Source organism: Anser brachyrhynchus (assembly GCF_964034855.1).
Source record: "Anser brachyrhynchus genome assembly, chromosome: 13".
NCBI classification, from domain to species: Eukaryota; Metazoa; Chordata; class Aves; order Anseriformes; family Anatidae; genus Anser; species Anser brachyrhynchus.
The window spans coordinates 15,055,615-15,081,315 of NC_137708.1; the positions used below are offsets into that span (position 1 = coordinate 15,055,615).

At 48.8% G+C, this 25,701-nt stretch overlaps 1 protein-coding gene across 6 annotated transcripts; it reads right to left on the reverse strand.

The window, feature by feature from the left end:
* Positions 1 to 6,953: 6,953 nt before the first annotated feature.
* AIFM1 (apoptosis inducing factor mitochondria associated 1) lies at positions 6,954 to 25,213 on the reverse strand. 6 transcript variants are annotated; one of them, XM_080554072.1, is made up of 18 exons: positions 24,771 to 24,884; positions 22,543 to 22,685; positions 20,964 to 21,091; positions 20,558 to 20,651; positions 19,562 to 19,585; positions 18,345 to 18,457; positions 18,085 to 18,215; positions 17,208 to 17,298; positions 16,335 to 16,419; positions 15,594 to 15,670; positions 14,691 to 14,799; positions 13,901 to 14,008; positions 12,896 to 12,984; positions 12,673 to 12,813; positions 11,994 to 12,136; positions 9,396 to 9,520; positions 7,773 to 7,969; positions 6,954 to 7,180 (listed from the first exon to the last, which is right to left on the reverse strand). In XM_080554072.1, exons 3-18 carry the CDS (start codon positions 21,048 to 21,050, stop codon positions 7,109 to 7,111), a joined length of 1,686 nt encoding a protein of 561 aa, XP_080410198.1. In that variant the 5' UTR covers positions 21,051 to 21,091; positions 22,543 to 22,685; positions 24,771 to 24,884; the 3' UTR covers positions 6,954 to 7,108. The 6 variants fall into 6 exon arrangements, with proteins under 6 accessions (XP_080410198.1, XP_080410196.1, XP_080410194.1 ...); XM_080554070.1 differs by lacking the exon at positions 22,543 to 22,685 and having other exon boundaries at positions 24,771 to 25,212; XM_080554068.1 differs by lacking the exon at positions 20,964 to 21,091 and having other exon boundaries at positions 24,771 to 25,211.
* Positions 25,214 to 25,701: the final 488 nt, after the last annotated feature.

Consider the following 25,701-nt stretch of genomic DNA (forward strand, 5'->3'; position numbering starts at 1 on the left):
GCGAGAAGTCACCAGGGCCGAGGGTTCGAGACGCGGCCTGGGGCGGGCTTACGCCGGTCTCTTTTCGCGCCCAAATCCTCTTTCTTACCACTCCCCCCTCTTTTTTTCTGCGGTCTCGTTGCTTTTTGCGTTTCATTCAATTATTAGAAATGCAGCTGCATCTGGTAGAGCCTGGGGAGCCTGGCTTGGCAGCACAATCGTTTCTGGTTGCCCGTTAACAGTTCCTATCCTCAGAGAGGTTAGGACTCGACTTTTCAAACCGACTTAATCATAGGAGAGATGAAACAAGGCATCGTCATTAAGAAGACGAATCCGAGTAACAGATAAGATACTATCTCTTTTACCCGTGCTGGTCCTGGGAGCCAGGACCAGATGTGCCGTTCAAGATTGAAGACCTTCCAGGCCTGTACACCAGCTGGTTTTCTAATCCCCTTTTGTAAGCTCTTTAAGGGCTTTCCCGTTATCGTCAGTTTTAAGACAGCAACTTGAATCGTTCGGCTTTCCATAGACACCTCCTCCTTCTGCTAGTAGGTAATCGAGGACCATGAGACGTTGCGTTATCGCAGCTCGCAGCCGGGTGGCTTGATGAGCGAGCTGGTCAAGCACCTTGGCGGTTCGTTTGGTGATGATTTCTCTGTCCTGAGGACACTCTAATTCAGTATAGGACAGCCCCTTTGCCCAACCAAGTCCTGGCTGAGACAAGCCAGGATGCCGTTGGCCTTCTTGGCCACCTGGGCACACTGCTGGCTCACGGTCAGGCGCACATCGATTAACAGCCCCAGATCCTCTTCCTCTGCGCAACTTTCCAGCCGCTCTGCCCCAAGCCTACAGCACCGTGCGGGGTTGTGGTGGCGAAAGTGCAGGACCCGGCGCTTAGCCAGGTCGAACCTCATCCCGTTCGCCTCTGCCCATCGAGCCAACCGGTCCAGATCCCTCTGCAGGGCCTTCCTGCCCTCCAGCAGACCAGCGCGTCCTGCCATCTTGGTGTCGTCTGCAAACTTACTGAGGGTGCGCTCAATTCCCCCATCCAAATCATCAATCAAGAGATTAAAGAGGATTTTTCTCATTTTCTGCAGTGAGAGCCCTTCCCCTGCAGGGTGCTGGGTGCGAGCGGCTTTCAGCGGTGGTTTCTGAGCAAAAATGCCGAGTTTCTGCTCTGCCCCGTGTAACGTTGCCCGGGCTGAGCACAGACGCGGTGCGTGGAGGCTGCTCCATCCCCGCTTCACGCGGCTTGGAAAAGACGCCTGCACAAATCAGCCTTTTTTTCCACGGATTTAACGCAGCGCTGACTTGCGACAAACGGGCTCCGCAATCAGCAGGACTCTGACGCAGGCGCGTTTATTCAGCGCTGGGCAGCACGGGGGTAAGCCCCCCAAAGCCGTGCGTGCCTGCTGCGGCAACTTGCCACGCTTATATGCAGCAAAGAGGTACACGTGCACGAAGTTTCCCAATACGCCTATACCTGCGCATAACCTGTCCCCGCTTCGCGTTAACGCTACGTCCAAGGAGTCATTTCCAGAAGCTCCTCCTGCCTGCGCTTGTGCAGTGCCTTCTGGCGGTGGTCGCCGGGGGTCCGGGGGATGAAGGCTGGTAACTCCTCTTCAGCGCCACTGGCTCACCCCCTGCCTTTGTACAGACTCGGCTGCTCCTTGGCTCCTGTCCAAGCCGCAGGGTCGGTCTCAGCTGCTTTTTGAGACGGCTTCCCCGTTTCTGGTCAGGAAACATCCTCTGTGAGGGGCCCCGAGACTCCTCCTTTCGGTTCATTTGCACAGCAGTAAGCAAAGCCACGCAGCAGCATCTACTTTTCGTGCGGTTAAGAGAGCCCCCGTCCTCCCGTTCCCGGCTCTAGTAACAACGCTTGTTTTAGTTAGAGACCGTTAAGGCGACGAAGCCAGCCCCCCCCTCCTGGCCCTGGCTTCCCGCCCTCCCCTCAGGTATTTGTGCGGCCGCTCAGGAGACCTCCCCGCGGTCCCCGCCGTCCCGTCCCGTCGTGCTGAGCGCGCCCGGCCGCGCCGCATTTGCGTAGCCCCGCCCCCGAGCGGCCCAGCGGCCGCTCAGCTCTTGGGGCCAGCCGGAGCCCCTCCTCCGCAAGGGGGCGGCGGTAGCCCAGTGGCCTAAGAGCGCTCCCCCGCCCCCCGCCGCAAGCGGCGAGAAGTCACCAGGGCCGAGGGTTCGAGACGCGGCCTGGGGCGGGCTTACGCCGGTCTCTTTTCGCGCCCAAATCCTCTTTCTTACCACTCCCCCCTCTTTTTTTCTGCGGTCTCGTTGCTTTTTGCGTTTCATTCAATTATTAGAAATGCAGCTGCATCTGGTAGAGCCTGGGGAGCCTGGCTTGGCAGCACAATCGTTTCTGGTTGCCCGTTAACAGTTCCTATCCTCAGAGAGGTTAGGACTCGACTTTTCAAACCGACTTAATCATAGGAGAGATGAAACAAGGCATCGTCATTAAGAAGACGAATCCGAGTAACAGATAAGATACTATCTGTTTTACCCGTGCTGGTCCTGGGAGCCAGGACCAGATGTGCCGTTCAAGATTGAAGACCTTCCAGGCCTGTACACCAGCTGGTTTTCTAATCCCCTTTTGTAAGCTCTTTAAGGGCTTTCCCGTTATCGTCAGTTTTAAGACAGCAACTTGAATCGTTCGGCTTTCCATAGACACCTCCTCCTTCTGCTAGTAGGTAATCGAGGACCATGAGACGTTGCGTTATCGCAGCTCGCAGCCGGGTGGCTTGATGAGCGAGCTGGTCAAGCACCTTGGCGGTTCGTTTGGTGATGATTTCTCTGTCCTGAGGACACTCTAATTCAGTATAGGACAGCCCCTTTGCCCAACCAAGTCCTGGCTGAGACAAGCCAGGATGCCGTTGGCCTTCTTGGCCACCTGGGCACACTGCTGGCTCACGGTCAGGCGCACATCGATTAACAGCCCCAGATCCTCTTCCTCTGCGCAACTTTCCAGCCACTCTGCCCCAAGCCTACAGCACCGCGCGGGGTTGTGGTGGCGAAAGTGCAGGACCCGGCGCTTAGCCAGGTCGAACCTCATCCCGTTCGCCTCTGCCCATCGAGCCAACCGGTCCAGATCCCTCTGCAGGGCCTTCCTGCCCTCCAGCAGACCAGCGCGTCCTGCCATCTTGGTGTCGTCTGCAAACTTACTGAGGGTGCGCTCAATTCCCCCATCCAAATCATCAGTCAAGAGATTAAAGAGGATTTTTCTCATTTTCTGCAGTGAGAGCCCTTCCCCTGCAGGGTGCTGGGTGCGAGCGGCTTTCAGCGGTGGTTTCTGAGCAAAAATGCCGAGTTTCTGCTCTGCCCCGTGTAACGTTGCCCGGGCTGAGCACAGACGCGGTGCGTGGAGGCTGCTCCATCCCCGCTTCACGCGGCTTGGAAAAGACGCCTGCACAAATCAGCCTTTTTTTCCACGGATTTAACGCAGCGCTGACTTGCGACAAACGGGCTCCGCAATCAGCAGGACTCTGACGCAGGCGCGTTTATTCAGCGCTGGGCAGCACGGGGGTAAGCCCCCCAAAGCCGTGCGTGCCTGCTGCGGCAACTTGCCACGCTTATATGCAGCAAAGAGGTACACGTGCACGAAGTTTCCCAATACGCCTATACCTGTGCATAACCTGTCCCCGCTTCGCGTTAACGCTACGTCCAAGGAGTCATTTCCAGAAGCTCCTCCTGCCTGCGCTTGTGCAGTGCCTTCTGGCGGTGGTCGCCGGGGGTCCGGGGGATGAAGGCTGGTAACTCCTCTTCAGCGCCACTGGCTCACCCCCTGCCTTTGTACAGACTCGGCTGCTCCTTGGCTCCTGTCCAAGCCGCAGGGTCGGTCTCAGCTGCTTTTTGAGACGGCTTCCCCGTTTCTGGTCAGGAAACATCCTCTGTGAGGGGCCCCGAGACTCCTCCTTTCGGTTCATTTGCACAGCAGTAAGCAAAGCCACGCAGCAGCATCTACTTTTCGTGCGGTTAAGAGAGCCCCCGTCCTCCCGTTCCCGGCTCTAGTAACGACGCTTGTTTTAGTTAGAGACCGTTAAGGCGACGAAGCCAGCCCCCCCCCTCCTGGCCCTGGCTTCCCGCCCTCCCCTCAGGTATTTGTGCGGCCGCTCAGGAGACCTCCCCGCGGTCCCCGCCGTCCCGTCCCGTCGTGCTGAGCGCGCCCGGCCGCGCCGCATTTGCGTAGCCCCGCCCCCGAGCGGCCCAGCGGCCGCTCAGCTCTTGGGGCCAGCCGGAGCCCCTCCTCCGCAAGGGGGCGGCGGTAGCCCAGTGGCCTAAGAGCGCTCCCCCGCCCCCCGCCGCAAGCGGCGAGAAGTCACCAGGGCCGAGGGTTCGAGACGCGGCCTGGGGCGGGCTTACGCCGGTCTCTTTTCGCGCCCAAATCCTCTTTCTTACCACTCCCCCCTCTTTTTTTCTGCGGTCTCGTTGCTTTTTGCGTTTCATTCAATTATTAGAAATGCAGCTGCATCTGGTAGAGCCTGGGGAGCCTGGCTTGGCAGCACAATCGTTTCTGGTTGCCCGTTAACAGTTCCTATCCTCAGAGAGGTTAGGACTCGACTTTTCAAACCGACTTAATCATAGGAGAGATGAAACAAGGCATCGTCATTAAGAAGACGAATCCGAGTAACAGATAAGATACTATCTCTTTTACCCGTGCTGGTCCTGGGAGCCAGGACCAGATGTGCCGTTCAAGATTGAAGACCTTCCAGGCCTGTACACCAGCTGGTTTTCTAATCCCCTTTTGTAAGCTCTTTAAGGGCTTTCCCGTTATCGTCAGTTTTAAGACAGCAACTTGAATCGTTCGGCTTTCCATAGACACCTCCTCCTTCTGCTAGTAGGTAATCGAGGACCATGAGACGTTGCGTTATCGCAGCTCGCAGCCGGGTGGCTTGATGAGCGAGCTGGTCAAGCACCTTGGCGGTTCGTTTGGTGATGATTTCTCTGTCCTGAGGACACTCTAATTCAGTATAGGACAGCCCCTTTGCCCAACCAAGTCCTGGCTGAGACAAGCCAGGATGCCGTTGGCCTTCTTGGCCACCTGGGCACACTGCTGGCTCACGGTCAGGCGCACATCGATTAACAGCCCCAGATCCTCTTCCTCTGCGCAACTTTCCAGCCACTCTGCCCCAAGCCTACAGCACCGCGCGGGGTTGTGGTGGCGAAAGTGCAGGACCCGGCGCTTAGCCAGGTCGAACCTCATCCCGTTCGCCTCTGCCCATCGAGCCAACCGGTCCAGATCCCTCTGCAGGGCCTTCCTGCCCTCCAGCAGACCAGCGCGTCCTGCCAACTTGGTGTCGTCTGCAAACTTACTGAGGGTGCGCTCAATTCCCCCATCCAAATCATCAAGAGATTAGAGGATAAGCCCCTACACCGACCCCTCCGGAACAAAGATCATCCAGCTCCGACCCCTCTGCCATGGGCAGGGATGCCACCCACTAGATCAGGTTGCCCAGGGCCTTGTCCAACATGGTCTTGAACACGTCCAGTGATGGGGCATTCAGAGCGTCTCTGGGTAGCCTGTTCAGTGTCTCACTGCCCTCTGAGTGAAGAATTTCCTCCTAACCTATAATCTAAATCTCCCGTCTTTTAGCTTTTAACCATTCCCCATTGTCCTGTTATTATCTGACTGAGCAAAAGGTTGCTTTCCATCTTCTTGTAAGCTCCCTTCAAGTATTGAAAAGCTGCAACAAGGTCTCGCTGGAGCCTTCTCTTCTTTTGTCTGAACATCCCCAGTTCTCTCAGCCTTTTTTAATAGTAGAGGTATTCCAGCCCTCTGATCAACTTCCCTCCTCTGGACTTTTTCTTACAGATCAGCATCCTTCTTGTGCCAGCAGCCCCAAGCCTGGACGCAGCACTCCAGGTGGGGCCTCACAAGGGTGGAGCAGAGGGGCACAATCCCCTCCCTGGACCTGCTGGCCCTTCCTCTGGTGATGCAGCCCAGGATGCAGTTGGCCTTCTGGGCTGCAATCGCGCACCTCTGGCTCATGTCGAGCTTTTCATCCACCAGAACCCCCAAGTCTTTCTCTGCAAGGCTGCTCTCAGTGAGTTCTTCTCCCAGTCTGTGCTCATGTCTGGGATTGCCCCGACCCAGGTGCAGCACCTTGCGCTTAGACTTGTTGAGCCTCGTTAGATTCACGTGCACCCGCTTCTCAGGCTTGTCCAGGTCCCTTTTGATGGCATCCCTTACTTCTGTCGTATCAGCTGCACCACTCAGCTTGGTGTCATCTGCAAACTTTGCAGAGGGTGCGCTTGATCCCACCCTGTCATTGATAAAGATATTAAACAGTACCGGTCCCAAGACTGGTGGAAATCATCTCCAACTACAATCTGAAATGCTAACTCTCTGGCTCCACTCCAGCGTATAGTGCTGTACCCCATCTCTGCATCTCTCTTAACCTTTCGTGAACAGCTGAGATCTCAGTTTTATCAGAAAGCACCCCAATTCCCACACAGTAGCGTGGGAGGTAACATGCTGCTGCTATCACACCCTGGGTCCAGCATCACCAGTGAATGGTTCTCCCCACCCCCTCCAACCTGTTTTCTCCAAACCTGCATTAGTGTACCTCTTCCAGCAGTCTCATAACATAGTCCCTTATCTGCTGCCTTAGCACTCTAAGCTAAGTCCTAATTTTTCCCATCCTTTCTATATCCTGTCTTATACTGGTCACCAGACTAGTGCAGACCCCTGGCTTTAAATGCAAGCTTACATAGGAGACACCCCATCAATGTACTATTTCATTCCATCAGGACTTTTCCTATGTCGGCAGCACCTGCCCCCAAGAGCACAGCCCTCCACAAAGTTAGCCGGCAGTACTGAAAGCTCTCCAGCCAGGAAGTGCTGCAAGAAAACAGGCACTTCTGCAGGCTTTCTTCACTGCTGCTAAGAGGGAAAAACTCAGAAGGGCACACAGCACACTCCCCTTTCAAAACCAGCAATGCACATGTGCAGGAAGAAGACATTTAACTTAGAAGAATCTGATTTTATTGGTGCAAACAATAGATTTCTAGGTGATGGGAAATATTAACGAGTGCTCAGAGCAAGTTCTCCAAGATGAAGGGGTGCACACAGTCAGCAAGAACCTGCTGCCCTACTCCTATGGCAGTGATTGAATTCTGGAGTTTAGTCTTCATGGATGTTGAAAAGCTTTGCTACTTCATTGAGATCAGCGTGCTCCTCCCCATCTTTGATGATCTGAAAGAAGGAAGCTTGCATTAAAACCTGTATATGCTATAAACAACCAGTATTGCAAACCCTAAACAGTCACCCAGCCAATGTGACACGTTTTAGATCCTCTCTAAAAGCCTCCTGGTGACAATATATTGTCTGTGACAATAACTGGAGAGTGATCTCCCTGCCCTTATCTTAACCCTTGAGCCCTTTTTTTCATTACATTTTCTCCCCCTCTCCCTTTGAGGAGGGGAGTGAGAGAGCAGCTGTGCTGGAGTTCAGCTGCCCAGTAGGATAAAACCACCCCCACCACATGCCAACAGTACTTACTACAGCCAAATTTAAATGTAGCAATATCTGTCTACAACACAGACTTCACCAGCTTCTTTGTGAGGATCTTAATGGGAGACAGCATCAAAGACCTTCCTGAAGCCCAGGAAGACGATATTCACTGCTCTCCTTTCATCTATCAGACTTGTCATTTCATTACAGAAGTTTATCTGCATTTATTTATTCTCATTTCATTTGGTAGATTTGTTTTTCGACAAGCAAATCCCAGATCTAAGCAAGCTGAAAGCAACAGTCCCTCTGTTCAGCACACTAGTCCTGTACTGACCTTTCGAGCAATAGGCATCCTGTTGAAGATATTCCATAACACAATTCCCACCACAACTTTATCCCTGAGGTAGAAAACGACACCTTTGCCATAGTCTTCTCCTTGCTTTGGAACGTGAGGCATTGGTGAAGCACTTGGAGAAGTGGGAACTTCTGAAGCTTCTGCTTCGGTTTCACTTTCTGATCGGATACCTGTCCCTAATGTAAAGAGGTCATATCAAACAACCAGTGCAGAGAAAAGCAGCAGCTCTCTACCCGTGATGATGAAGGCAGGCTAAAGAGAAGGCTTCTGTAAGAGACTGAGGTGTGTTTTTCTTTGACTTGACACCAGCAAAAGTTAAGATTCTTTAACACAATAATGAAGCAATCCTAACACAGAGCAGAACACTGACAGCTCCTGGCTTCCATCACCACACGCGCTATAGAATCACAGAATGGTTTGGGTTGGAAAAGACCTTAAAGATGGTTTGGGTTGGAAGAGACCTTAATTCTAAACCCCTGCCATGGGCAAGGACATGAGATCCAGTAGATCAGGTTGCTCAAATTCTCATCCAACCTGACCTTGAGCACTTACAGGGAGGGGGCATCCACAACGTCCTTGGACAACTTGTTCCAGATATCTAACCATCATTGTAAATAATTTCTTCTTTATATCATCTAAATCTACCCTCTTTTAGCTTAAAACTGTTACCTCTTTTCCTATCACTACACACCCTGGTGAAGAATCTCTTCCCCATCTTTCCTGTAGGCCCCCTTTAAGTACTGGAAGGCTGCAATAAGGCCAAGCCTTCTCTTCTCTAGGCTAAAGAACACCAACTCTCTCAGCCTCTCTTCAAAGGAGAGGTGCTCCAGCCCTGCGATCATTCTCGTGTACCTTTGGGACCAGCTCCAACAGGTCCACATCTTTCTTGTGCTGGGAGCCCCATGGCTGGATGCAGTACTCATGAGAATGGAGCAGAGGGGGGTGATCATCTCCTTCAATCTGCCAGCCATGCTTCTCTTGAGGCAGCCCAGGATACAATTAGCTCTCTGGGATGCCGGCACACAATGCTAGCTCATGCCAAGTATTTTATCCACCAATCCTCCAGTTGTGGACGACTTGTTAGTGTTAGGTCAGAGGTTGGACTACGCGATCTTGGAGGTCTCTTCCAACCTAGACGATCCTGTGATACCCCCAAGTTCTTCTCCACACGGCTGCTCTCAATCCATCCATCACCCTGTCTGTAAGGATGTTCGGGATTGCCCCAGCCCTTACAGGACCTTACACTGAGACCTTGAACAGTCTCCTTCTTGCAGACTGTATATGAAAAATAAATACGTTTAGACTTGCACAGTTTCTTTTGTGCATAACCTGATCAGTTTATTGCTATGGAGGAAATTAAGCTTGACTGGGAAAATAAAGTGTTTAACCTGGTAAATGAGTTACATGATGTTGTCTTGGTGAACACTGTTTTAATCATGTTTTAACGTTAAAACCAGCATTCAAAGCTTGGTCTAGAAAAGAAGCTTACAGATGATGTGTCTTACAGTGCTCCACCGTGAGATCAGACTGTTGTCACTACGCAGAACAAGACACAAAACCTTGCACGCACACAAACAACTCCAGGGAAGACTATACACCTACCTGATTGCTCTGTTGCAGATTTTGGTGTGTCTTTTGCTGTTGCTTTAGCAAAGACCCCTACTGTTGGTAAAGTACTGTCAACAAGTCCAATGGCTTCATACCCTACATCAGGGCCCAGATCGCTCCTAGGAATGAACGAAAAAAAAAAAAAAAAAGCTCATTTATAGGATTAGCATTACAAATGTAGAGCAATTCCAACCCAAACCCTAATGACAGTGTCATGCGAGAGATCATGGCACACACGCTGACTAACACCACCTCTTATGCATACGTAGTGTGCTTATGTGGCAAGGTTTTGGTACGGGGGGGCCACAGGGGAGGCTTCTGCGAGAAGAACCCAGAAGCTGCCCGATGTTAGATAAGGGCCCCGCTGCTGGTCAGAGCTGAGCCAGTAAGAGATGCTGTTTGCACCTCTGTGAGAGCACATTTAAGAAAGGGGAAAAAACTGCTGGGGAACAGCAGCTGGGAGAGAGAGAGAAGTGAGGAACAGCCCTGCAGACCCCAAGGTCAGTGAAGGAGTGGGAGGTGCTCCAGGCGCTGGAGCAGAAGTCCCCTGCGGCCCATGGTGAGGCCCCTGGTGGAGCAGGCTGTCCCCCTGCAGCCCACGGGTCCCACACGGAGCAGATCTCCACGCTGCAGCCCGTGGAGGAGCCCCCCTGGTGGAGCAGGTGGATGTGGCCTGGAGGACCTGGAGGAGGCTGTGGCCTGTGGAGAACCCCCACTGGAGCAGACTCCAGGCCGGAGCTGTAGCCCGTGGAGAGGAGCCCATGCAGGAGCAAGGGGCCTGGGGGGAGCTGCCGCCCGTGGAGGACCCAGGTTGGAGCAGTTTGCTCCTGAGGGATGGACCCTGTGGTACGGACCCTTATCTGGAGCAGTTGTTGAAGAGCTGCTGCCTGTGGGCAGCCCCCGCAGGATCAGTTTGGGAAGGACGGCATCCCGTGGGAGAGACCCCATGGGGAGCAGGGGAGGGGAGTGACCGAGAAGGAGCGGCAGAGACGAAGTGCTACAGACTGACCGCAGCCCCCATTCCCCAGTTCCCCTGTGCCGCTCTTGGGGAGGAGGTGGAAGAGGGTGGCTGGGGTGGGAGGAAGGCGTTTATGGTTTCTTTCATTTGTTTCTCACTTCTCTAGCTTGTTAGTAATAGGTAATAAATCTTCCCATCTCCCTACTCTGAGTCTGTTTTGCCTGTCATGATAATTGTTGAGCAATCCTTATCTCAACCCTTGAGCCCTTTTCATCATATTTTCTCCCCCTTTCTTTTCGAGGAGGGGGAGTGAGAGCAGCTGTGGTGGAGCTTGGCTGCCCATCTGAGTAAAACCACCACAGCATACATCAGTGTGAAAGAAGTAATCAAGACAGAGCAAGTCTAAGGTCATCAGTTTCAGAAGAAACCAGCTAAGCGAATAAGAACTTAAAACCTGCTCCTTTGGAGGAAATTTAACTAATTCCAAGAGCTGTGTATCTTGACCCTTTGGAAAAGTTACTCATCTGACCTCAGGACGTGGATATGAACACTGGTAGACAATTACCTGCTTATAATTACTGGTTGTACTAAATTGTAATTAGTCATTAGAAGTACTTGCAGAAGTCTTCTGTGTTGCTTGCTAAGTACCAATGTCACTTGGAGAGGGGGTTGAGGCAGAAGCAAGTGTTCCTGCAGGTCCTACTTAAGGCCATTTGACTAAACTTCTGGCACGTTTGTTTTATAACCACTAGACTTTGCAGCATAGACAATTATTTAATGCATATTTGAGAGAGAGCATTTAAAGACGATTGAAGAGAACTGCATGTTGCTTTAACACCTCCTTGAACTGGGCACCAGTTGAATTTGAACTCATGTGCTTACAGTAGTCAATTCAGCCGTAGTTTGGGGCTTAGTAAGTACAGTCTGTCAAAAGTGTTCCCAGCTATGCTGAGGACAAAGATGCATTACACAAAACAATATGGATATCTCTGTATGTGCATTACTAAATTACTGGTCATAAACCTCAGATACAGACTGGGGAGAATGAAAGGAATACCAATAATATGCCAGCCAACCATGCAAGGAACCGACCTCAGCAAGGATCTTGAACATGCTTGAAAAAAATGTAAAAGGATTTCCTGCTATATGGCAGCTTTTTAGCACAGGAAGTCTAACTCAGGAAGGGCTGGCACACCTCCAGCATTAACACCTGTCAACAAGACAAGACTGCAGCTCACAGTCCCCCACTGTCACGGTCAGAGTGTCTTGAAGGAAAACACATAACTGAAACAGATACTTCTGTATCCTTGTTTAACAGTTAATAAACTCTTCTGTGTCCAGAGTCTATGCAGTACAGACCAAACGTCCAGATAAACGATGGCACATCATAGTTATTTTTGAGCGATTTTTTCCCAGAATAGTAAAAGCCCTTTCCTGATATTTAAATTCATGCTAGCGCTATATTTCTGATACATTTTGAGCTAGCAGACTTTTTTTTTCTTATTATTTTTAAATAATTTAGAAGAGATACAGCGGAAGTGCAGTCAGAAAACAGAACGTTTACAAGGTGTATCTTGTCATAGCTCCTACAACGTGCTCAAATAAGAAATACCAAAAGAAGCACTCAACATTACCAGAACATGGACTGATGCCAGTAGGGCTTTGCAGCTCCTGTCATGTTTTCTCCAGCTAGCCTTCCACTCACAACGGCATGATCGTGGTGCTCTACACGTCTCCTACCTAGTTTGATATCATAGAAGCAGGCAGCATCCCCAGCCTTAAAGAGAGATTCATTCAGTGAGGACTGAACACAGACATCAAAAGCTCAAATTAATGAACAAAAGAAAAAAGGCATTGGGAGGAGAACCAACTCGAATAATGAACTGAGTCTTCCTGACAACCCCCAACTCAGACCTGCTCCCGCTCCCCAGGCCACACGAGTTCCACATTCTTAACATTTTTCACTGATCTTCAGAAAATTAAGACAGTATCAGGTACATGTTTTTCAGAGGAGCCAAACTCCTGACTCCCACCAAAGAGATATTCTTATGCAACAGAGTAATTTGTGCTACCCCAACTCCTCTTACACAGAACAAATATTCAAAAATATGCATTCATTACCATAGTAACAAAATGTGCTGTGGTGCACGAACAGGCTCCAAGGCTGCTGGCAGGGTATGCGCTACTAGTGGACTCATTAAATTGCTATTTTTGGCCTTATTCACTTAATTGAGGTACGTCATACCCCACAATTCTGTGTATTCTGACTGCATCAGCTTAACCAGCAGACAGAAAACTCCTCCACATACTCACCACCCAGATATTGGAGCGTGCCTGCAGCTCTGCATTGACCCGGAACCCTCCAAAGTCAGAATCCACCTCCAGACCAGCAGACTTCGCTAATTCCACATTAGGCTCCAACCCTACTGCAGCCACGATGTGATCGGTCTCCACCTGTTTGAGAGTTTATAATTATTATTCTAATTCTCTCAGTGGCCTCTCTGCAAACTTACCCACTCTTTGCATTTAAATTTACCTTTCGGCCATCTTTTAGTTTAATCATCAGTCGATTTCCAGAGACAGAGACAGACTTGACCACGGCATTAGGCATAACATTAACACCCTCTGGAAACAAATGTAATAAATGTAATTACTTGCTCAGCAATAGTCTTCAGGTGAAGCAGGTGTCCTTAGTGCAAACTAAGATGGAGGCAGTGCAAAGACGCAAGGAGAAAGAAATCTGGCCAACAAGTCAGAAAGAGCTACCTAACTGACAATTAAAAGTACATCTCATATGATGACAAAGTCACATCCAGAAGAACTCCCTAAGACAGGTTCTCAGGCAATAAGGATATTTAATTACCTACTGTTCTGTTACAGCCAGACCCAGAGGTTCTACAAGGAAAGCTCCCACAAACAAAAGAAAGTAAATCAGACCCATCAGTTACTGGGCCCTGCAGTCTGCAGCCCGTTTCCCTCCTTCCTCTATCCCCACTCTACCTATCAATCCAGAGGAACAGATGCTGCACTACATATAGGAAACGGAAAAAAGGTGTCTCAGATCTTACAGATCAATTTAACACTGCACTAAAGGTGTATGTATGAGGCATGGGGATACACAATCCTTCTCTCGACCTAATTCTAGGCCAACTGGATTAGGCTGTAAGAAGGAAAATTACATGAGGCTTAGAGCAACTCAGAACTTGCAAGCTGTATGGCAGCAGGGGTCACTGTGTGTCGTGATATTCCAGGTGTATCACTGGCATCACCACGCATATTTGTTTGGCCTTGCCAGAGGAACGACTAAGAAGCGAGAGCCCTGGCAGCCCTGTGCTACCCAAACTGCTCAAGGGCAAGCCTGAACCGCAACTTGTTTTGTTCTGCACTTGGGCTGCCTCGCAAGGGACCCAGTTTTCCTGAGACTCCACAGGCTACACAAGCAGAGATCTGTGTTGTACAAAGAAGAGTTAAACAACAGCCACTGATCTAAACATCACAGCTCAGCCACTTGCAGAGAAGGAGCACTGAAGCAAGGCTTCACCTCTTCTGACTTTCTCTGTGGTCCAGTTGCTCAGATATTCAGGCAAGACTTTGCCCATATTGCCATTTTCTGGAAACAGCTGAATCACCTCCAGGCCTCTGGTTCGTGCTGAGAGGAAAGCAAAGAACAGACTTCTTACATCTCATCAATAAAGAGCAGTAGCACAGATTTCAGGACACAAGCTTCACTTTGCTTTACACAAGGAGCTTGGCAGAGGTCTCCAAAACTGGGAGTTCTGGCTCCCAGATTTTCCCCAGGAATCAAAAAGCGACCATCCACTTTGTCACATATACCTGAAAACTCTAGGGTAACAGACAGCAAACTTCACAGTAAAATGCTTAACATCTCGGTTTCTTATTGGAAACCTGCAGACATTAACAGTAATAGTCTATTCAGAAAGCTGTAGGCATTTGACAATTAAAAAAAAAAAGTTCACAGTTTGAAGTAATTTTATGATGGCTTTTAGTATGAGAGCACAAATATATTACTTTTTACAGGGTGGAATGACTTTGCAACTGGTCTGCAAAGCTTCCAGAAAGCCCAACTTATAAAAACATTTGTAGTCAGGGTCTGCTTGACAGCTAATGAGAGAACTGAAAACCAGGCCAGTCCATGCAGCCAACAAAAGGCATGTGCATTAAGGTTATTTCAGACAAATTAGAAATTCGTGTGAAAGTTCAGCAGTTGTGGAATGAAAAGGAAGCTTATAACGTCAGGCTGCTTGCACTCAATGTCTGTCACTTCTGTAGAGGTGCCAGATAAAGCAAGCTGCCTGCAGAAGCACACTTACCTCTTCTTCCCAGAGCACAGGCCAGCTCACTGCCAAGAAAGCCACCACCAATAACTGTGATGGATTTGACTTGTCTTGAAATCTTCTCCAGACTTTTGAAGTCCTCGACCTGAAAGATGTATTCCCATTTCAAATATCCTCAAACAGGAAAGGCAGCAGGATAAATTCTTCAGTTTCTCCCTTTGAAATAAGGGTAACTCTCTCCTCAACTTAGAAAAGGGAAGGAGAAGCACATTTCCCTTGTTCCTCTATCACACAAAGAAAAACAACCTCTGGCTTCCCAGTCTTTGTGCAAACTTTTCCCTCTCCAGACAGCCTCAGATTCCTGAGTTTTCCCCCCAGAATGAAATTTCCAGACACAACTGATCTAAAGTGCACACAGTACTGTAAGCACACCACAGATCACAACACACAACTTTCCCTTGCCACAGTTGATCAGACCAAACCTGACCATGACCAGACCACAGTGCAAGTCCAGCACAGAGCAGAAAGATTCCATGTGGCTAACTTACACCATCTGATCATTGTCCTGAAGGCACACAATGCTTACAGTCCAAACTGACTTGCAGTCTTGGATGAAAATCATAGAGCTTATGCTGCTCATGCGTTTAAAAATGCTTGGAAGGTACAACAAAGCCATACAGGAAAGACTAAAACCAACACAATAACACAGCTCTCAGGCCTGAGGTAAGGGCAAGAGTAGTGTCAGAGACTCTTAACTTGTTCACCCGCCCAGAGAAAGGAATACATAGCAAACGGACTCCTGTTTTATCAGCTGAGGGAAGCTGATGCCATGGGAAGGCTGTCCTAGACCCAAAGCAGAAGAGTGAACAAGCTGAAAATCATGGTAATGGTTTCGATTTCTTCAACCTCACCCCAGGACTAGCAGAGACTGGAGCTTACCTTTCGGAACAGTGTCAGCCTTTGCTGGACATCTTTTCCTGCTCTTTCAATGGCGGGCAGATTCCTTGGGGAACCACCTGAAGGGGCGGGTATGAAGAGAAAGAGAGACTAGTGACTGCTGGCCCTGTCACTGTTTATCTATACAGTGCAGAGCTAACTTCAATCTTGACTGTGCTTTTCAAGCTGTTACAGTAAGTTCTATCTACTGTTGTGCTCTGAGTTTTTACCATGAAAGATTTCCTGTGCAAGCAGCACGTGACCCAAGTAACACAGTGGAAAAATAAATAAAAATCCAATGCTATGCACTTCGTTCCACTAGCTGGAGACAGTCAGTTCCACTTTAACTACATAGGGCTGTGGAACTGCTAGGGGTAGGTGCTAGAGCAGTGTTCTGCCAAGGCAGTTGGTTCTCCTTGCTACTGCTACAGGCAGGATTTGAAAATGTTGAGTTGTACAGGAGTTCCTTTACCCAGCTGCTGGGGAAGTCACCTCTTCCTCCTTTCCTACTGATTTTCAGGAGTAAAACTTTGAACATCCCAGAGAAGCTGGCTCATGCAAGGCAAGTGGAAAACCCAATGGCACGTTTGTCGGTCTGACTGCCCTTCATGTGACTGTTCTGCCAAGAGTTTGATACGCATGGCAGAAGTTTCCTTGCCAGGTAAATGTCACTGAAATAAATAGCCTGACACAACACACAGAATAAGGAGATGAGAACAAAACACGCACACAAAAAAGCCTTACCAGTGGCAATCAGACATTTGTCATAGGATATCTGGGTACCATCACTGAGTTTCACCATGTTGCCTCTAACATCCATATGCACAACCTGCAAAATTAAACAAGCAGGAGAGCTCAGGCTTCCACCCACTGTAATTCCATCCATTTGAGTTAAAATTGCACAGACTACTGGTTAGAAAACTTGTAACATTTTCCCACCTTTAAGTTGCTGCTATTTTTCTACTGGGAGGCAGAAGGGGGAGGGCAGGGCAGGCAGGGAAGGGAGAAGACTGGAAGGAGAAATTCAAAAAGCTTCTTTTGGCAGCAATAACAGATCGGGCTGATCTTCCCAGGATCTGAATCTAGAAGTGATTCAGCAGTAAGAAGACTGAAATCACTGAAGTCTTATTTTAGCAATACACAGAAAATTGAGGAAACAAATATATTAGAAGCCTCACCATGAATTCTTTTTCACCTTTCTGCTGCCTCTGTACAATGCTCTTCCTCATGTTATGATCCGCAACTCAGATGACACTCTACTCTCTTTACCTCTCCTTCTAGTTGATACATAGCCTAGTTCCAATTTTGCCACACCTTGTTTGTAAGCTGTATATATTCTCGTCCCATGCACATACTCCAATCTCATCCTTCCCGCTTCAACTTCCCTCAGATCACTACAATTTCTCATAGCTTTTCCTGCTTTCAAGCTTCACGCATGCTGTCCTTAAGATTAGGATAGTCCCATATTCACTGTATAAGTTTTTCACAAAATTTTTCATATTCTCCTCCTCAGCCAACCCCCACAACGGTTTACAGCTCTTAATTTTCAGCTTAGACCATGGGTTCTGTTTGGGAAGAACTGTATGATGATAGAACAACTGCTACTGATGTACTCACCTTCTTGCCACAGAGAACTGCTACTCCACCATTTTCTACAAAAGGCAGATCACGAGCAGGCACATAGAATGACGGCGGCTGGAAATATATGCTGAAAAAAGCTCAATTATCAAATGAGTTCCAGTTTCTCTCTGACACCAGCTATCTGGAAATTACCGATGATATGAAGACAACTCTGTGCAACCATAATAAGCTCCAGAATTTATTTATTTTTAAAAACTACCAGCTTCACACTGTTAAGTTCATGTATTTACTTCAGTAAGGGTTTAGATCATAAATGGCGCAAGGATCCAGTAGGATCCTAGGTTCCTAGAGCTCTGCTCTGAACTGTGAAGCTATACCCTCACCTTTACTATTAACTTATTTCACAGGATTTCTCCCAGTGGCGTATGATTAAGGGAATCAGAGCAAGATTCAAGTTATGTTCAGTACTAAGCTAACACAACGTACTAAGCAGCACATATCTTGACAACTGCCAGCACTGCCACACCTTTCAGTCCGATCCTTGCTGCTCAACTGCCATCTCTGGAACATCTCAACATCTCTGAGAAGCCACTCTGCACATGCCTGCAGCCTTTTATTGTGGAGTCTCTTGGACTCCACAACTCAGATGGTTCAGTGCAAAATATCACACAGGTTCTGCCCACAACATGCAACGCTCTGGTCCTTCTTCAATCAGTCTAGTGACAACGAACAGATCCATGCACAACCCAGGGCTCTCTTCATCACAAACATAAAATCTACTCAGTGATCTGTTTAAAAAGCATTGCTGCTGTGCTCTTCAGAGCTCTCCAGTAGCTCTCTCACAAGAGCATTTTTATCATCATAAACACTTTCATAAACACTCTTCTTCGTCTTTGCTACCTAAGCGACATACCTCCTCTCCTTGCCATTCCACTGTTTGAATCGCAGAGTCTCCGTCACATTTGGATCATCTGAAAACCACAGCTCTTTGGAAAGGGGTGGACGCATGTAGGGCAACGCAGGATCTTCAGACACAATCAGCACCTTTAATTAGTCATTAAACTTATCAGTTGTAGTGATGCAGGCAATGCCAACACACACTACAAGGGCTCCAAAGCAAGCATGGTATTCAGCCATCCACACAACTCTGCTCTAGAATAGGGCATCTCTTACCCGGGCACCAGGGTCACGAGCCCGAATGGACCGGGCAGCAGCAAAAGCAGCAGTTCCTCCACCAATTAGCAGGAAAGGAACATGAGATGGGACCTCAGGGTGAGCTTCTGGAGCTGCAGGTAACATATTAGACAGTTTACTACAAAAACAGCATGGAAAACTGCCCAGAAGCAAAGAACAGAGTACACCACCAGATGTCTTTCACATACAGACTTCCTTCATCAGACTGCCCTTCAAATACTTTCTCCTCCCTTCCCTTCCGTCCCAATATATTTCCCACGAACCACACTGCTGCTTCACTAAAAGCGGGCTCCCCGCATAACTCAAGCTGTCATATTTTATCAAATGGTTTTTCTGAGCTAATCTGCACAGCTGAGCTCAACGACTACTGCAGAGTTTCAGAACAGGCCAGCAGCACAGGTTACATCATCTACCTCTTCTATTATAGATCTACTTTTCTCTGGTTTAAGAGTTTGGGAGGAGTAAGAATGATCTACATAATAAGTCTGAAATACTAACATTTGGACAGCCTGTTAAATGCTAGTCCAGCAGACTCTCAAAGAGCTTCTGTTACTAACTGCTCTATTTAAGAATGCTGCTTACATTTGCACAGCTCAGTGAAGAGGCTGCAAAGTCAAGACCCACGAAGTTTGTTTCTGGCATTGAACATGCAATTTCAGAAGCTTCAGATCTCATCAGGACATTCTCTGTACAGTATATTCAGGATAGCAAAAACATGCTCAGCCTCTACTTTGGCCAAATATTGTACTAGAAATCCAACAGTCAGGTTTTATAGTAAATCTGTTGAGTTAGCAAGAGAGACAGCCAAAAAAAAACATTCAAACCACCAGGCGAAAAGACCTCAGAGTTCTACATGACAGGGTTGCCATTCAAATCGGCAACCAATGTCAAAATTATTTGGGAAATATAATCTGCTGAGTGTTTGATCTAGCTATATTTCCTCATTACCTTTATGGACGTAAATCAAGACCAAAACTCTGCACTGGCCAATCAGTGGACAGTTTGTAAGAAAACAAAATTCTCAAAACCATACCAGAAATCCTAAGGTATATTCTCCTTTAACTGCATTCCAAAAGGAGACCAGCTTTTGAGTTCCTACCAGACTACATTTCCTCTCACACGCAGGTACTGTTTCTAAACAACGTGCAGTTAGATTGTATGGAGGAATAAGTCAAATATTACCATTAAGACCTCACCTGCTGAGCCCCGAGAAGCAGCACCTGTATGTGAAAAAAAGACGACACTGACTTAATGCAGCAAAACACGATCTAACAAGGATAACTTTAGGAAGCTGCAGTTCAGAGCTGATTCAAGGAGATCATGTTATTAACAGGCTCTTCATCATAAAGGGGCAGAGTCTCCAGAAACATTGACTTACCAGATCTCTGCTTCAACATCTAACCTCTCACTCTCTTTTCCGGCCTCAACCCTGATAAACATGTTTTATCCTCTTCTTCAGACCAAAGCAATTACTTTGCTGTCCTGTTTCCAGGATAATCTGTTGGTTTCATAATCAAGTGACATAGAACATCCTATTTTCTACAACCTAAAGCCACTCTTACTATGAAATACACCATTCTTTGGCCCAACAGCTTAGACAGTGCAGCTTGAGATCTTACACTACTAAAGACCTTCAAGAAGTAACCTGTGGGCGACACAGTCTGCAAGGCATCAAGAGCTTCGCTAATTGTCAAGATTCCTCCATTTATACATGGCCCAAGCATGGTACTCCTTGCATCCCCAGCCTGCTATGCATGGAACAGGGACATGGCACAGCACGGAGGGTTTAGCGTTGGCAGACCATACTGTTCCCTTGGAATGTCTTAGCCCCACCAGGTAAGGGTGAAAGCCCAAAGCAGGACCTTTTCTCTTTTTATCAGGGAAGGCGTAAACTGCAGAAAGAAACCCCGAGAGACACGCTACTTTTATCTGTAAGGATGTGTGTAAGGATACTTCATCTGTAAAATAGAAGCTTGTTCTGCACCAGGGAAGGCTAGCACCACATTCCATGCTGGGAAGACAAGTGAATTCACAAAAAGAACAGAATGCACTAAGAAGCATCAATGCTGTGAAGGTACAACTTACGCTAATCTGTGTTTTGAGAAGGGCTCTGTTCTATTTGTTTTAGGAGTCTCAAGTTAAGAGCTTATGAAAAATAAATCTAAACGTAGAAATAACAAGCTAGTACCCACCAGAAGGAGACGATGCATTTTCTTGGGATCGTGCTGTTATTGTTGTGACACGGCTGGTGAATCGCTCTTTGTTTTCTCTCAATGTTTTGTACACCTAGAGACAGACAAGAAAATACCTTGTACATGTTACAGCATCAAGGCATCATTCTGCTTCCCGCACCTGTAAACTTCTGTTTTGGATTATTAAATGTAGAAAAGTTTATTGTAAGGCAACTTTTCCCCTAAGAACTACATTATTTGAGAATATTAAATCTGTAAAATTATTTGTCAATGTCCCCTGAAATTATTCGAGGCCAGGGAGCACAAGGATGGCTTAACTGAAGTAAATAACTAACTTGGTATGGCATTAAGGTACCCTCCCTCCACCCGCTCACCCAATAAAAACACATTTATTTAAGCATCTTACATAAGCTCCTGCCCCTGTGACTGTTCCTCCTACAATTAAGTAGAACAGTAGGTTGCTGCCAGCTTTGCCAGGAACACCTGAAGACATTAGTGATCTAGAAGGATATCTTAGATGATGACACTGCAAAACTGTAGGTGAAGACAGGCAATGAGAGAAAAGAGAGGGAAAGTGCTGAGTATTAAGGACTCTTGATTAAACAGATCTTGGGAGAAAGAGAGTATGTTTTCAGTTACCTTGTTTGTCAAAAATGAAACAAAAAAGCAAAAAAAAGAAACATTGGTGCTACAGGTAGAAGTACATATACTTACAATTTCGGACTCAGAAGATAAAGACCTCTTATTTAAGTCATCTTTCATGTTCAAAACAAAAGGTCTGGCTCAGATGAAGGACTGATTTTCCAGTGTGGACTAGGGGAGGGAGCTGGGAACACACACGTCCCTCAAGACTATCTAATAATGTTTTCCTTATTACTAGTAACAAAGATTTTGCTTTTTTAGCAGACAATGAGTGAAGTTTAAATTAAATGTGTATATATATATACACACACAGTGACAGATCACAGCTGCCCATGGTTTCTGGCCCTTCTCCAGAATTTTTACCACAACCTTCTTTCCAGCTAGACAATAACTACAGATGTTCACACCATTAAAATGCTGTTCTATTTCACAAAGAAGCTTTTCACACTCAGAGTTGAATCTCCTCCTGAATGACAGAGCAAAGCTGCTTCTCCTTTCACGTCCATAAAGAAATTTAAATGGCTTCTTAATTAGTTTTTCCTATAGCTGCTGTCTTCAGCTCAGGCAAGACTGCTGCTGCTACTCAGTAAGAGTTGGCAGATGGAAGAAGTACAAAAGGACAATAAGGGCACATGAAAGAATATTTAATAGGAAAACATACTTTTCCTCCATGCACTGTTTTGAAATTTCATTTATTTCTCAGAAATCTTCTGCATGGGGTAAAGCTTCATTAGGAGAAAAATCACAACTCATAACTTTTAAATAAATATGATCTTCAAAGACAAAAAAACCTTAACGAAGATTTGTATAATGTAATCTTAGGGCCTGTCCCCTTCTAGGTAATGCTTTTACTCTTCAGCTGTCTGGGAATGTGTTTTACTCTCTTGGTTAGACTGAAAAGGTTTACTCTTTTGAATCTTTGAGTCAGACATAAACATGTGCTTCTACACATTGCGTTGATTTGGTATACTTACACAAGCTAAACACTGATGTTCTGAATTGAAATCTGTCAAATAAAGGTTTGTTTTGGTATTAGCAGCATATACCATCAAATTCTCACTGAACCATATGCTACTGTCACATACAAGACAACAGATAGAGCTGTGGTTAGTAAAAATGTGTGCCTTTATAGTTTAAAAAATAAAAAAATAAAAAAATAAACACCACCACCACCAAAAAAAAACGTAAGTTAATTTCCAGATAGTTCAGTTCGCTCCCCTCTATCAAGTTGACCAAAGGAAGAAATAGCTAGAAAGATAAAACGCTAAGGAAAGTTAGCTGAAATACAACAAGCACTTGATAGGAGAGCATAGCTTTTTTCTAAGAACTACCTTTCTACTTACATATACACCCGCTCCTAACGTTGACAAGCCCATAATAAGGGCAAAAACAGAACTACTGCCTTTGCCCCCAGGCACATCAGAGCTAGCCACTTGTCTGCTCATCTGTAGTCCTATGGGAACATTCCAGCGCTGCAACAAGTTGCCTAAGAAATACAATTTATTAGACAAAAACACAAAAAGATTGTCAATACAAAGTTATGTTTTAAAATGAGAGACTAAGTCATTTCTGAAAACAAGTAAACAAGCTATTTGTTTGAAAAGCACAGTATCACATCACTGCAGTGAATTATTCTATGCCAGAACTAACGGCTACAGGACTGCTCCAGGCACCTGTGGACACCAAAAATACAAGCAAGATCAAAAACTACTACAAACAAATTAATAGCAAGATCATCTGCAGTGAAGATCCATGAACTATCTCCTGCTGAAGGAGCCTTCCAGCCACATATCACTGGGAGAGTACATCAGAGATATGTGCGTATTGTGCATTTGCTGTTCTTACTCCCTGCTCTAGGCCTCTTCTGTCAGAGGCAGATGCTGGTCTAAAGCATCATTTTCTCGTATTCAGCCAGAACTTGCTGCGTTCCGGTTTGTACCCATTGCCTCTTGTCCTCTTGCTGGGTTCCACTGTAAAGAGTCTGGCCCCATCCTCTTGACACCCTCCCTTCAGGTATTTGCACACGCTTATAAGATCCCCTCTCAGTCTTCCCTTCTCCAAGCTAAACAGGCACAGCTCTCCCAGCCTCTCCTCGTATGAGAGACGCTCCAGCCCCCTCATCATCTTCGTAGCCCTCCGCTGGACTCGCTCCAGGCGCTCCATGTCCCTCTTGTACTGGGGAGCCCAGAACTGGACACAGGACTCCAGGTAAGGCCTCACCAGGGCTGGCTGGATGGGCAGGATCCCCTCCCTCGGCCCGCTCGCAGCACTCTCCTGAATGCACCCCAGGAGACCATTGGCCTTCTTGGCCACGAGGGCACGTTGCTGGCTCGTGGTTAACGTGCTGTCCCCCAGGACTCCCAGGTCCTTCCCCACAGGGCTGCTTTCCAGCAGGTCAGCTCCCAGCCTGTACTGGTGCAAGGGGTTATCCTGCTGCAGGTGCAGGACTCAGCACTTGCCTTTGCTGAACTTCATGAGGTTCCTCACTGCCCAGTGCCTCAGCCTGCCCAGGACCCTCTGGTTGGCAGCACAGCCCACAGTGTATCGGACACTCCTCCCAGTTTTGTGTCACCCGCAAACCTGCTGAGGGTGCGCTCTGTTCCATCGTCCAGGTCATTAATGGATAAGTTGAACAGGACTGGGCCCAGTACGGCCCGCTGGGGGCCACCACTAGCTACAGGCCTCCAGCCAGACTCAGCGCTGCCGATCACAGCCCTCTGAGCTCGGCCCTCCAGCCAGGTCTCCAACACGTGCAAGTAGAGGCTAACGTAACCACGTTAGGACAATCACTAGGTATGGTTATACCAACAGAAAGTCCGTTTGCCACCAGAGTTTTTTTATTCCACCGAGGAACAGCACCACCAGGAAGAGGCTCTTGCTGACAGCAAAGGCATCCCCAATGAAAGGCAGCAGCAAGGGTTGCCAATTCAAAGGAAGACCAGTAAACTTTGCAAGCAAGACAAAAAGCACATCTACTTGAACAGCTACGTAACATTAGGCTGAAGTATGAGATTAAACTCCAGTATCTCCATTAGATCTCTACCAGCATCAGTGACAGCTCTGAGCAGTGCTTATAACACCGCAGGCCAACTGCGGCCGGGCTTCTCCGCACAACACATTCCCCCCAACACAGAAAGCGACTTCTGCCTGCTTTAATACTCGTAACACACAAATTGCTATACCCACTTGATTTCTTCGCACATATTAGCGAGACAGAGCCACAACGAAGTTATAAGAATCCAAACGGATACAAGCAAACTAACCCCATCTAAGCTATGGTTTCCTGAAACAGCCTTTGGAAGCTAACACACCTCAGCAGCTCTCTTGGTACGTGCCATCACCACAGGCGCAGCTCACAGCCGCGTTTCACCCACAGCCCTTCTCTGACAGGGTTCGCAGCAGAACCGAGCGGCCAGTTCGGCTGCCGCGCCGGGAAGACACACAACTCGCCCCGGCTTTCCTGCCGCACGCCTTTTCTTCTTAATGCCTCCCGGCGCAGCTCTGCGAAGCGTGCACCGCCCTCCCCCTTCCCCCTCCCGCAGCAGCCCCCCGCGCGTCAGCCCCCACTCACCTGCGGCGGGGCCGAGGGGCCGCAGGCGCCGCCGCGCCCCGAGGGCGGCCAGGCGGCAGCACAACATGGCGCCGCCCGCCTCGCCGCGACCCGACCCGCTCCGACCCCCGCCGCCCCCGCGGCGCACGCGCGGCCGCCCGGCTCCCCATTGGCCGCGGCCGCCGACCCCCTCCCGCGCGCCCGCTCTGCGCCGCCGCCGCCGCTGTGGTGGCGCCGCCGCCGCCATGTTGCGGCCGCTCCTCCGCCGCCTCCCCGTCACGCACCCGCCGCCGGGCAGCCGCTCGTCCGCCTCCGGGCCCGGCCGCCGCCGCCTGCTGCTCTCGACGCCCATCTTCTACGCCAACGGGCCTCCGCACCTCGGGCACCTCTACTCCGCGCTGCTGGCCGACGCGCTGCACCGCCACCGGGGGCTTCGCGGCGCCGGGCCCGGCCGCCTCTCCACAGGTGAGCCCCGGCCCTTCCCTCCCGCTCCCGGGCTCGTCCCGGGCTCGGTGCCGGCGCTGCCGGCTCCCCCGGCGCTCCTCAGGGTGCTCCACGGAGGTGCCCGGTAGCCGCGGCTTCCCCCCCGTGTCTCCTCAGGGGCAGGCCAGCCCCCCCCGGTCTGCTCCCCGCTCATGCCCCTCCGGCGTTTCAGGTACCGACGAGCACGGGCTGAAGATCCAGCAGGCCGCGGCTGCGGCAGGAACGTCGCCCCCAGAGCTCTGCGCCCACATTTCTGCTCTGTTCCGCCAGGCCTTGACCCAGGCAGCCGTCTCCTTCACGGACTTCATCCGCACCAGCGAGCCCCGCCACCAGCGAGCTGTGTGTCATTTTTGGGGTGCCCTGCAGGAGCACGGGGCGCTCTACAAAGGGTCGTATGAGGGCTGGTACTGCACTCCAGACGAGTGCTTTTTGCCCGAGAGCCAGCTCACCGAGCGTACGGACACCCAGG

Excerpts from the sequence above, each read along its gene's own strand:
- AIFM1 (XM_080554067.1), bottom strand. The coding sequence starts at position 25,101 with ATGGGCGTCGAGAGCAGCAGGCGGCGGCGGCCGGGCCCGGAGGCGGAC. Across the intron at positions 18,484-20,553 it reads GCATCGTCTCCTTCTGGTGG|TAAACTGTCTAATATGTTAC; the intron begins GTACTAGCTTGT and ends CTGTTTTTGTAG. Across the intron at positions 14,009-14,690 it reads CTGTGCTCTGGGAAGAAGAG|CACGAACCAGAGGCCTGGAG; the intron begins GTAAGTGTGCTT and ends CTTTCCTCTCAG.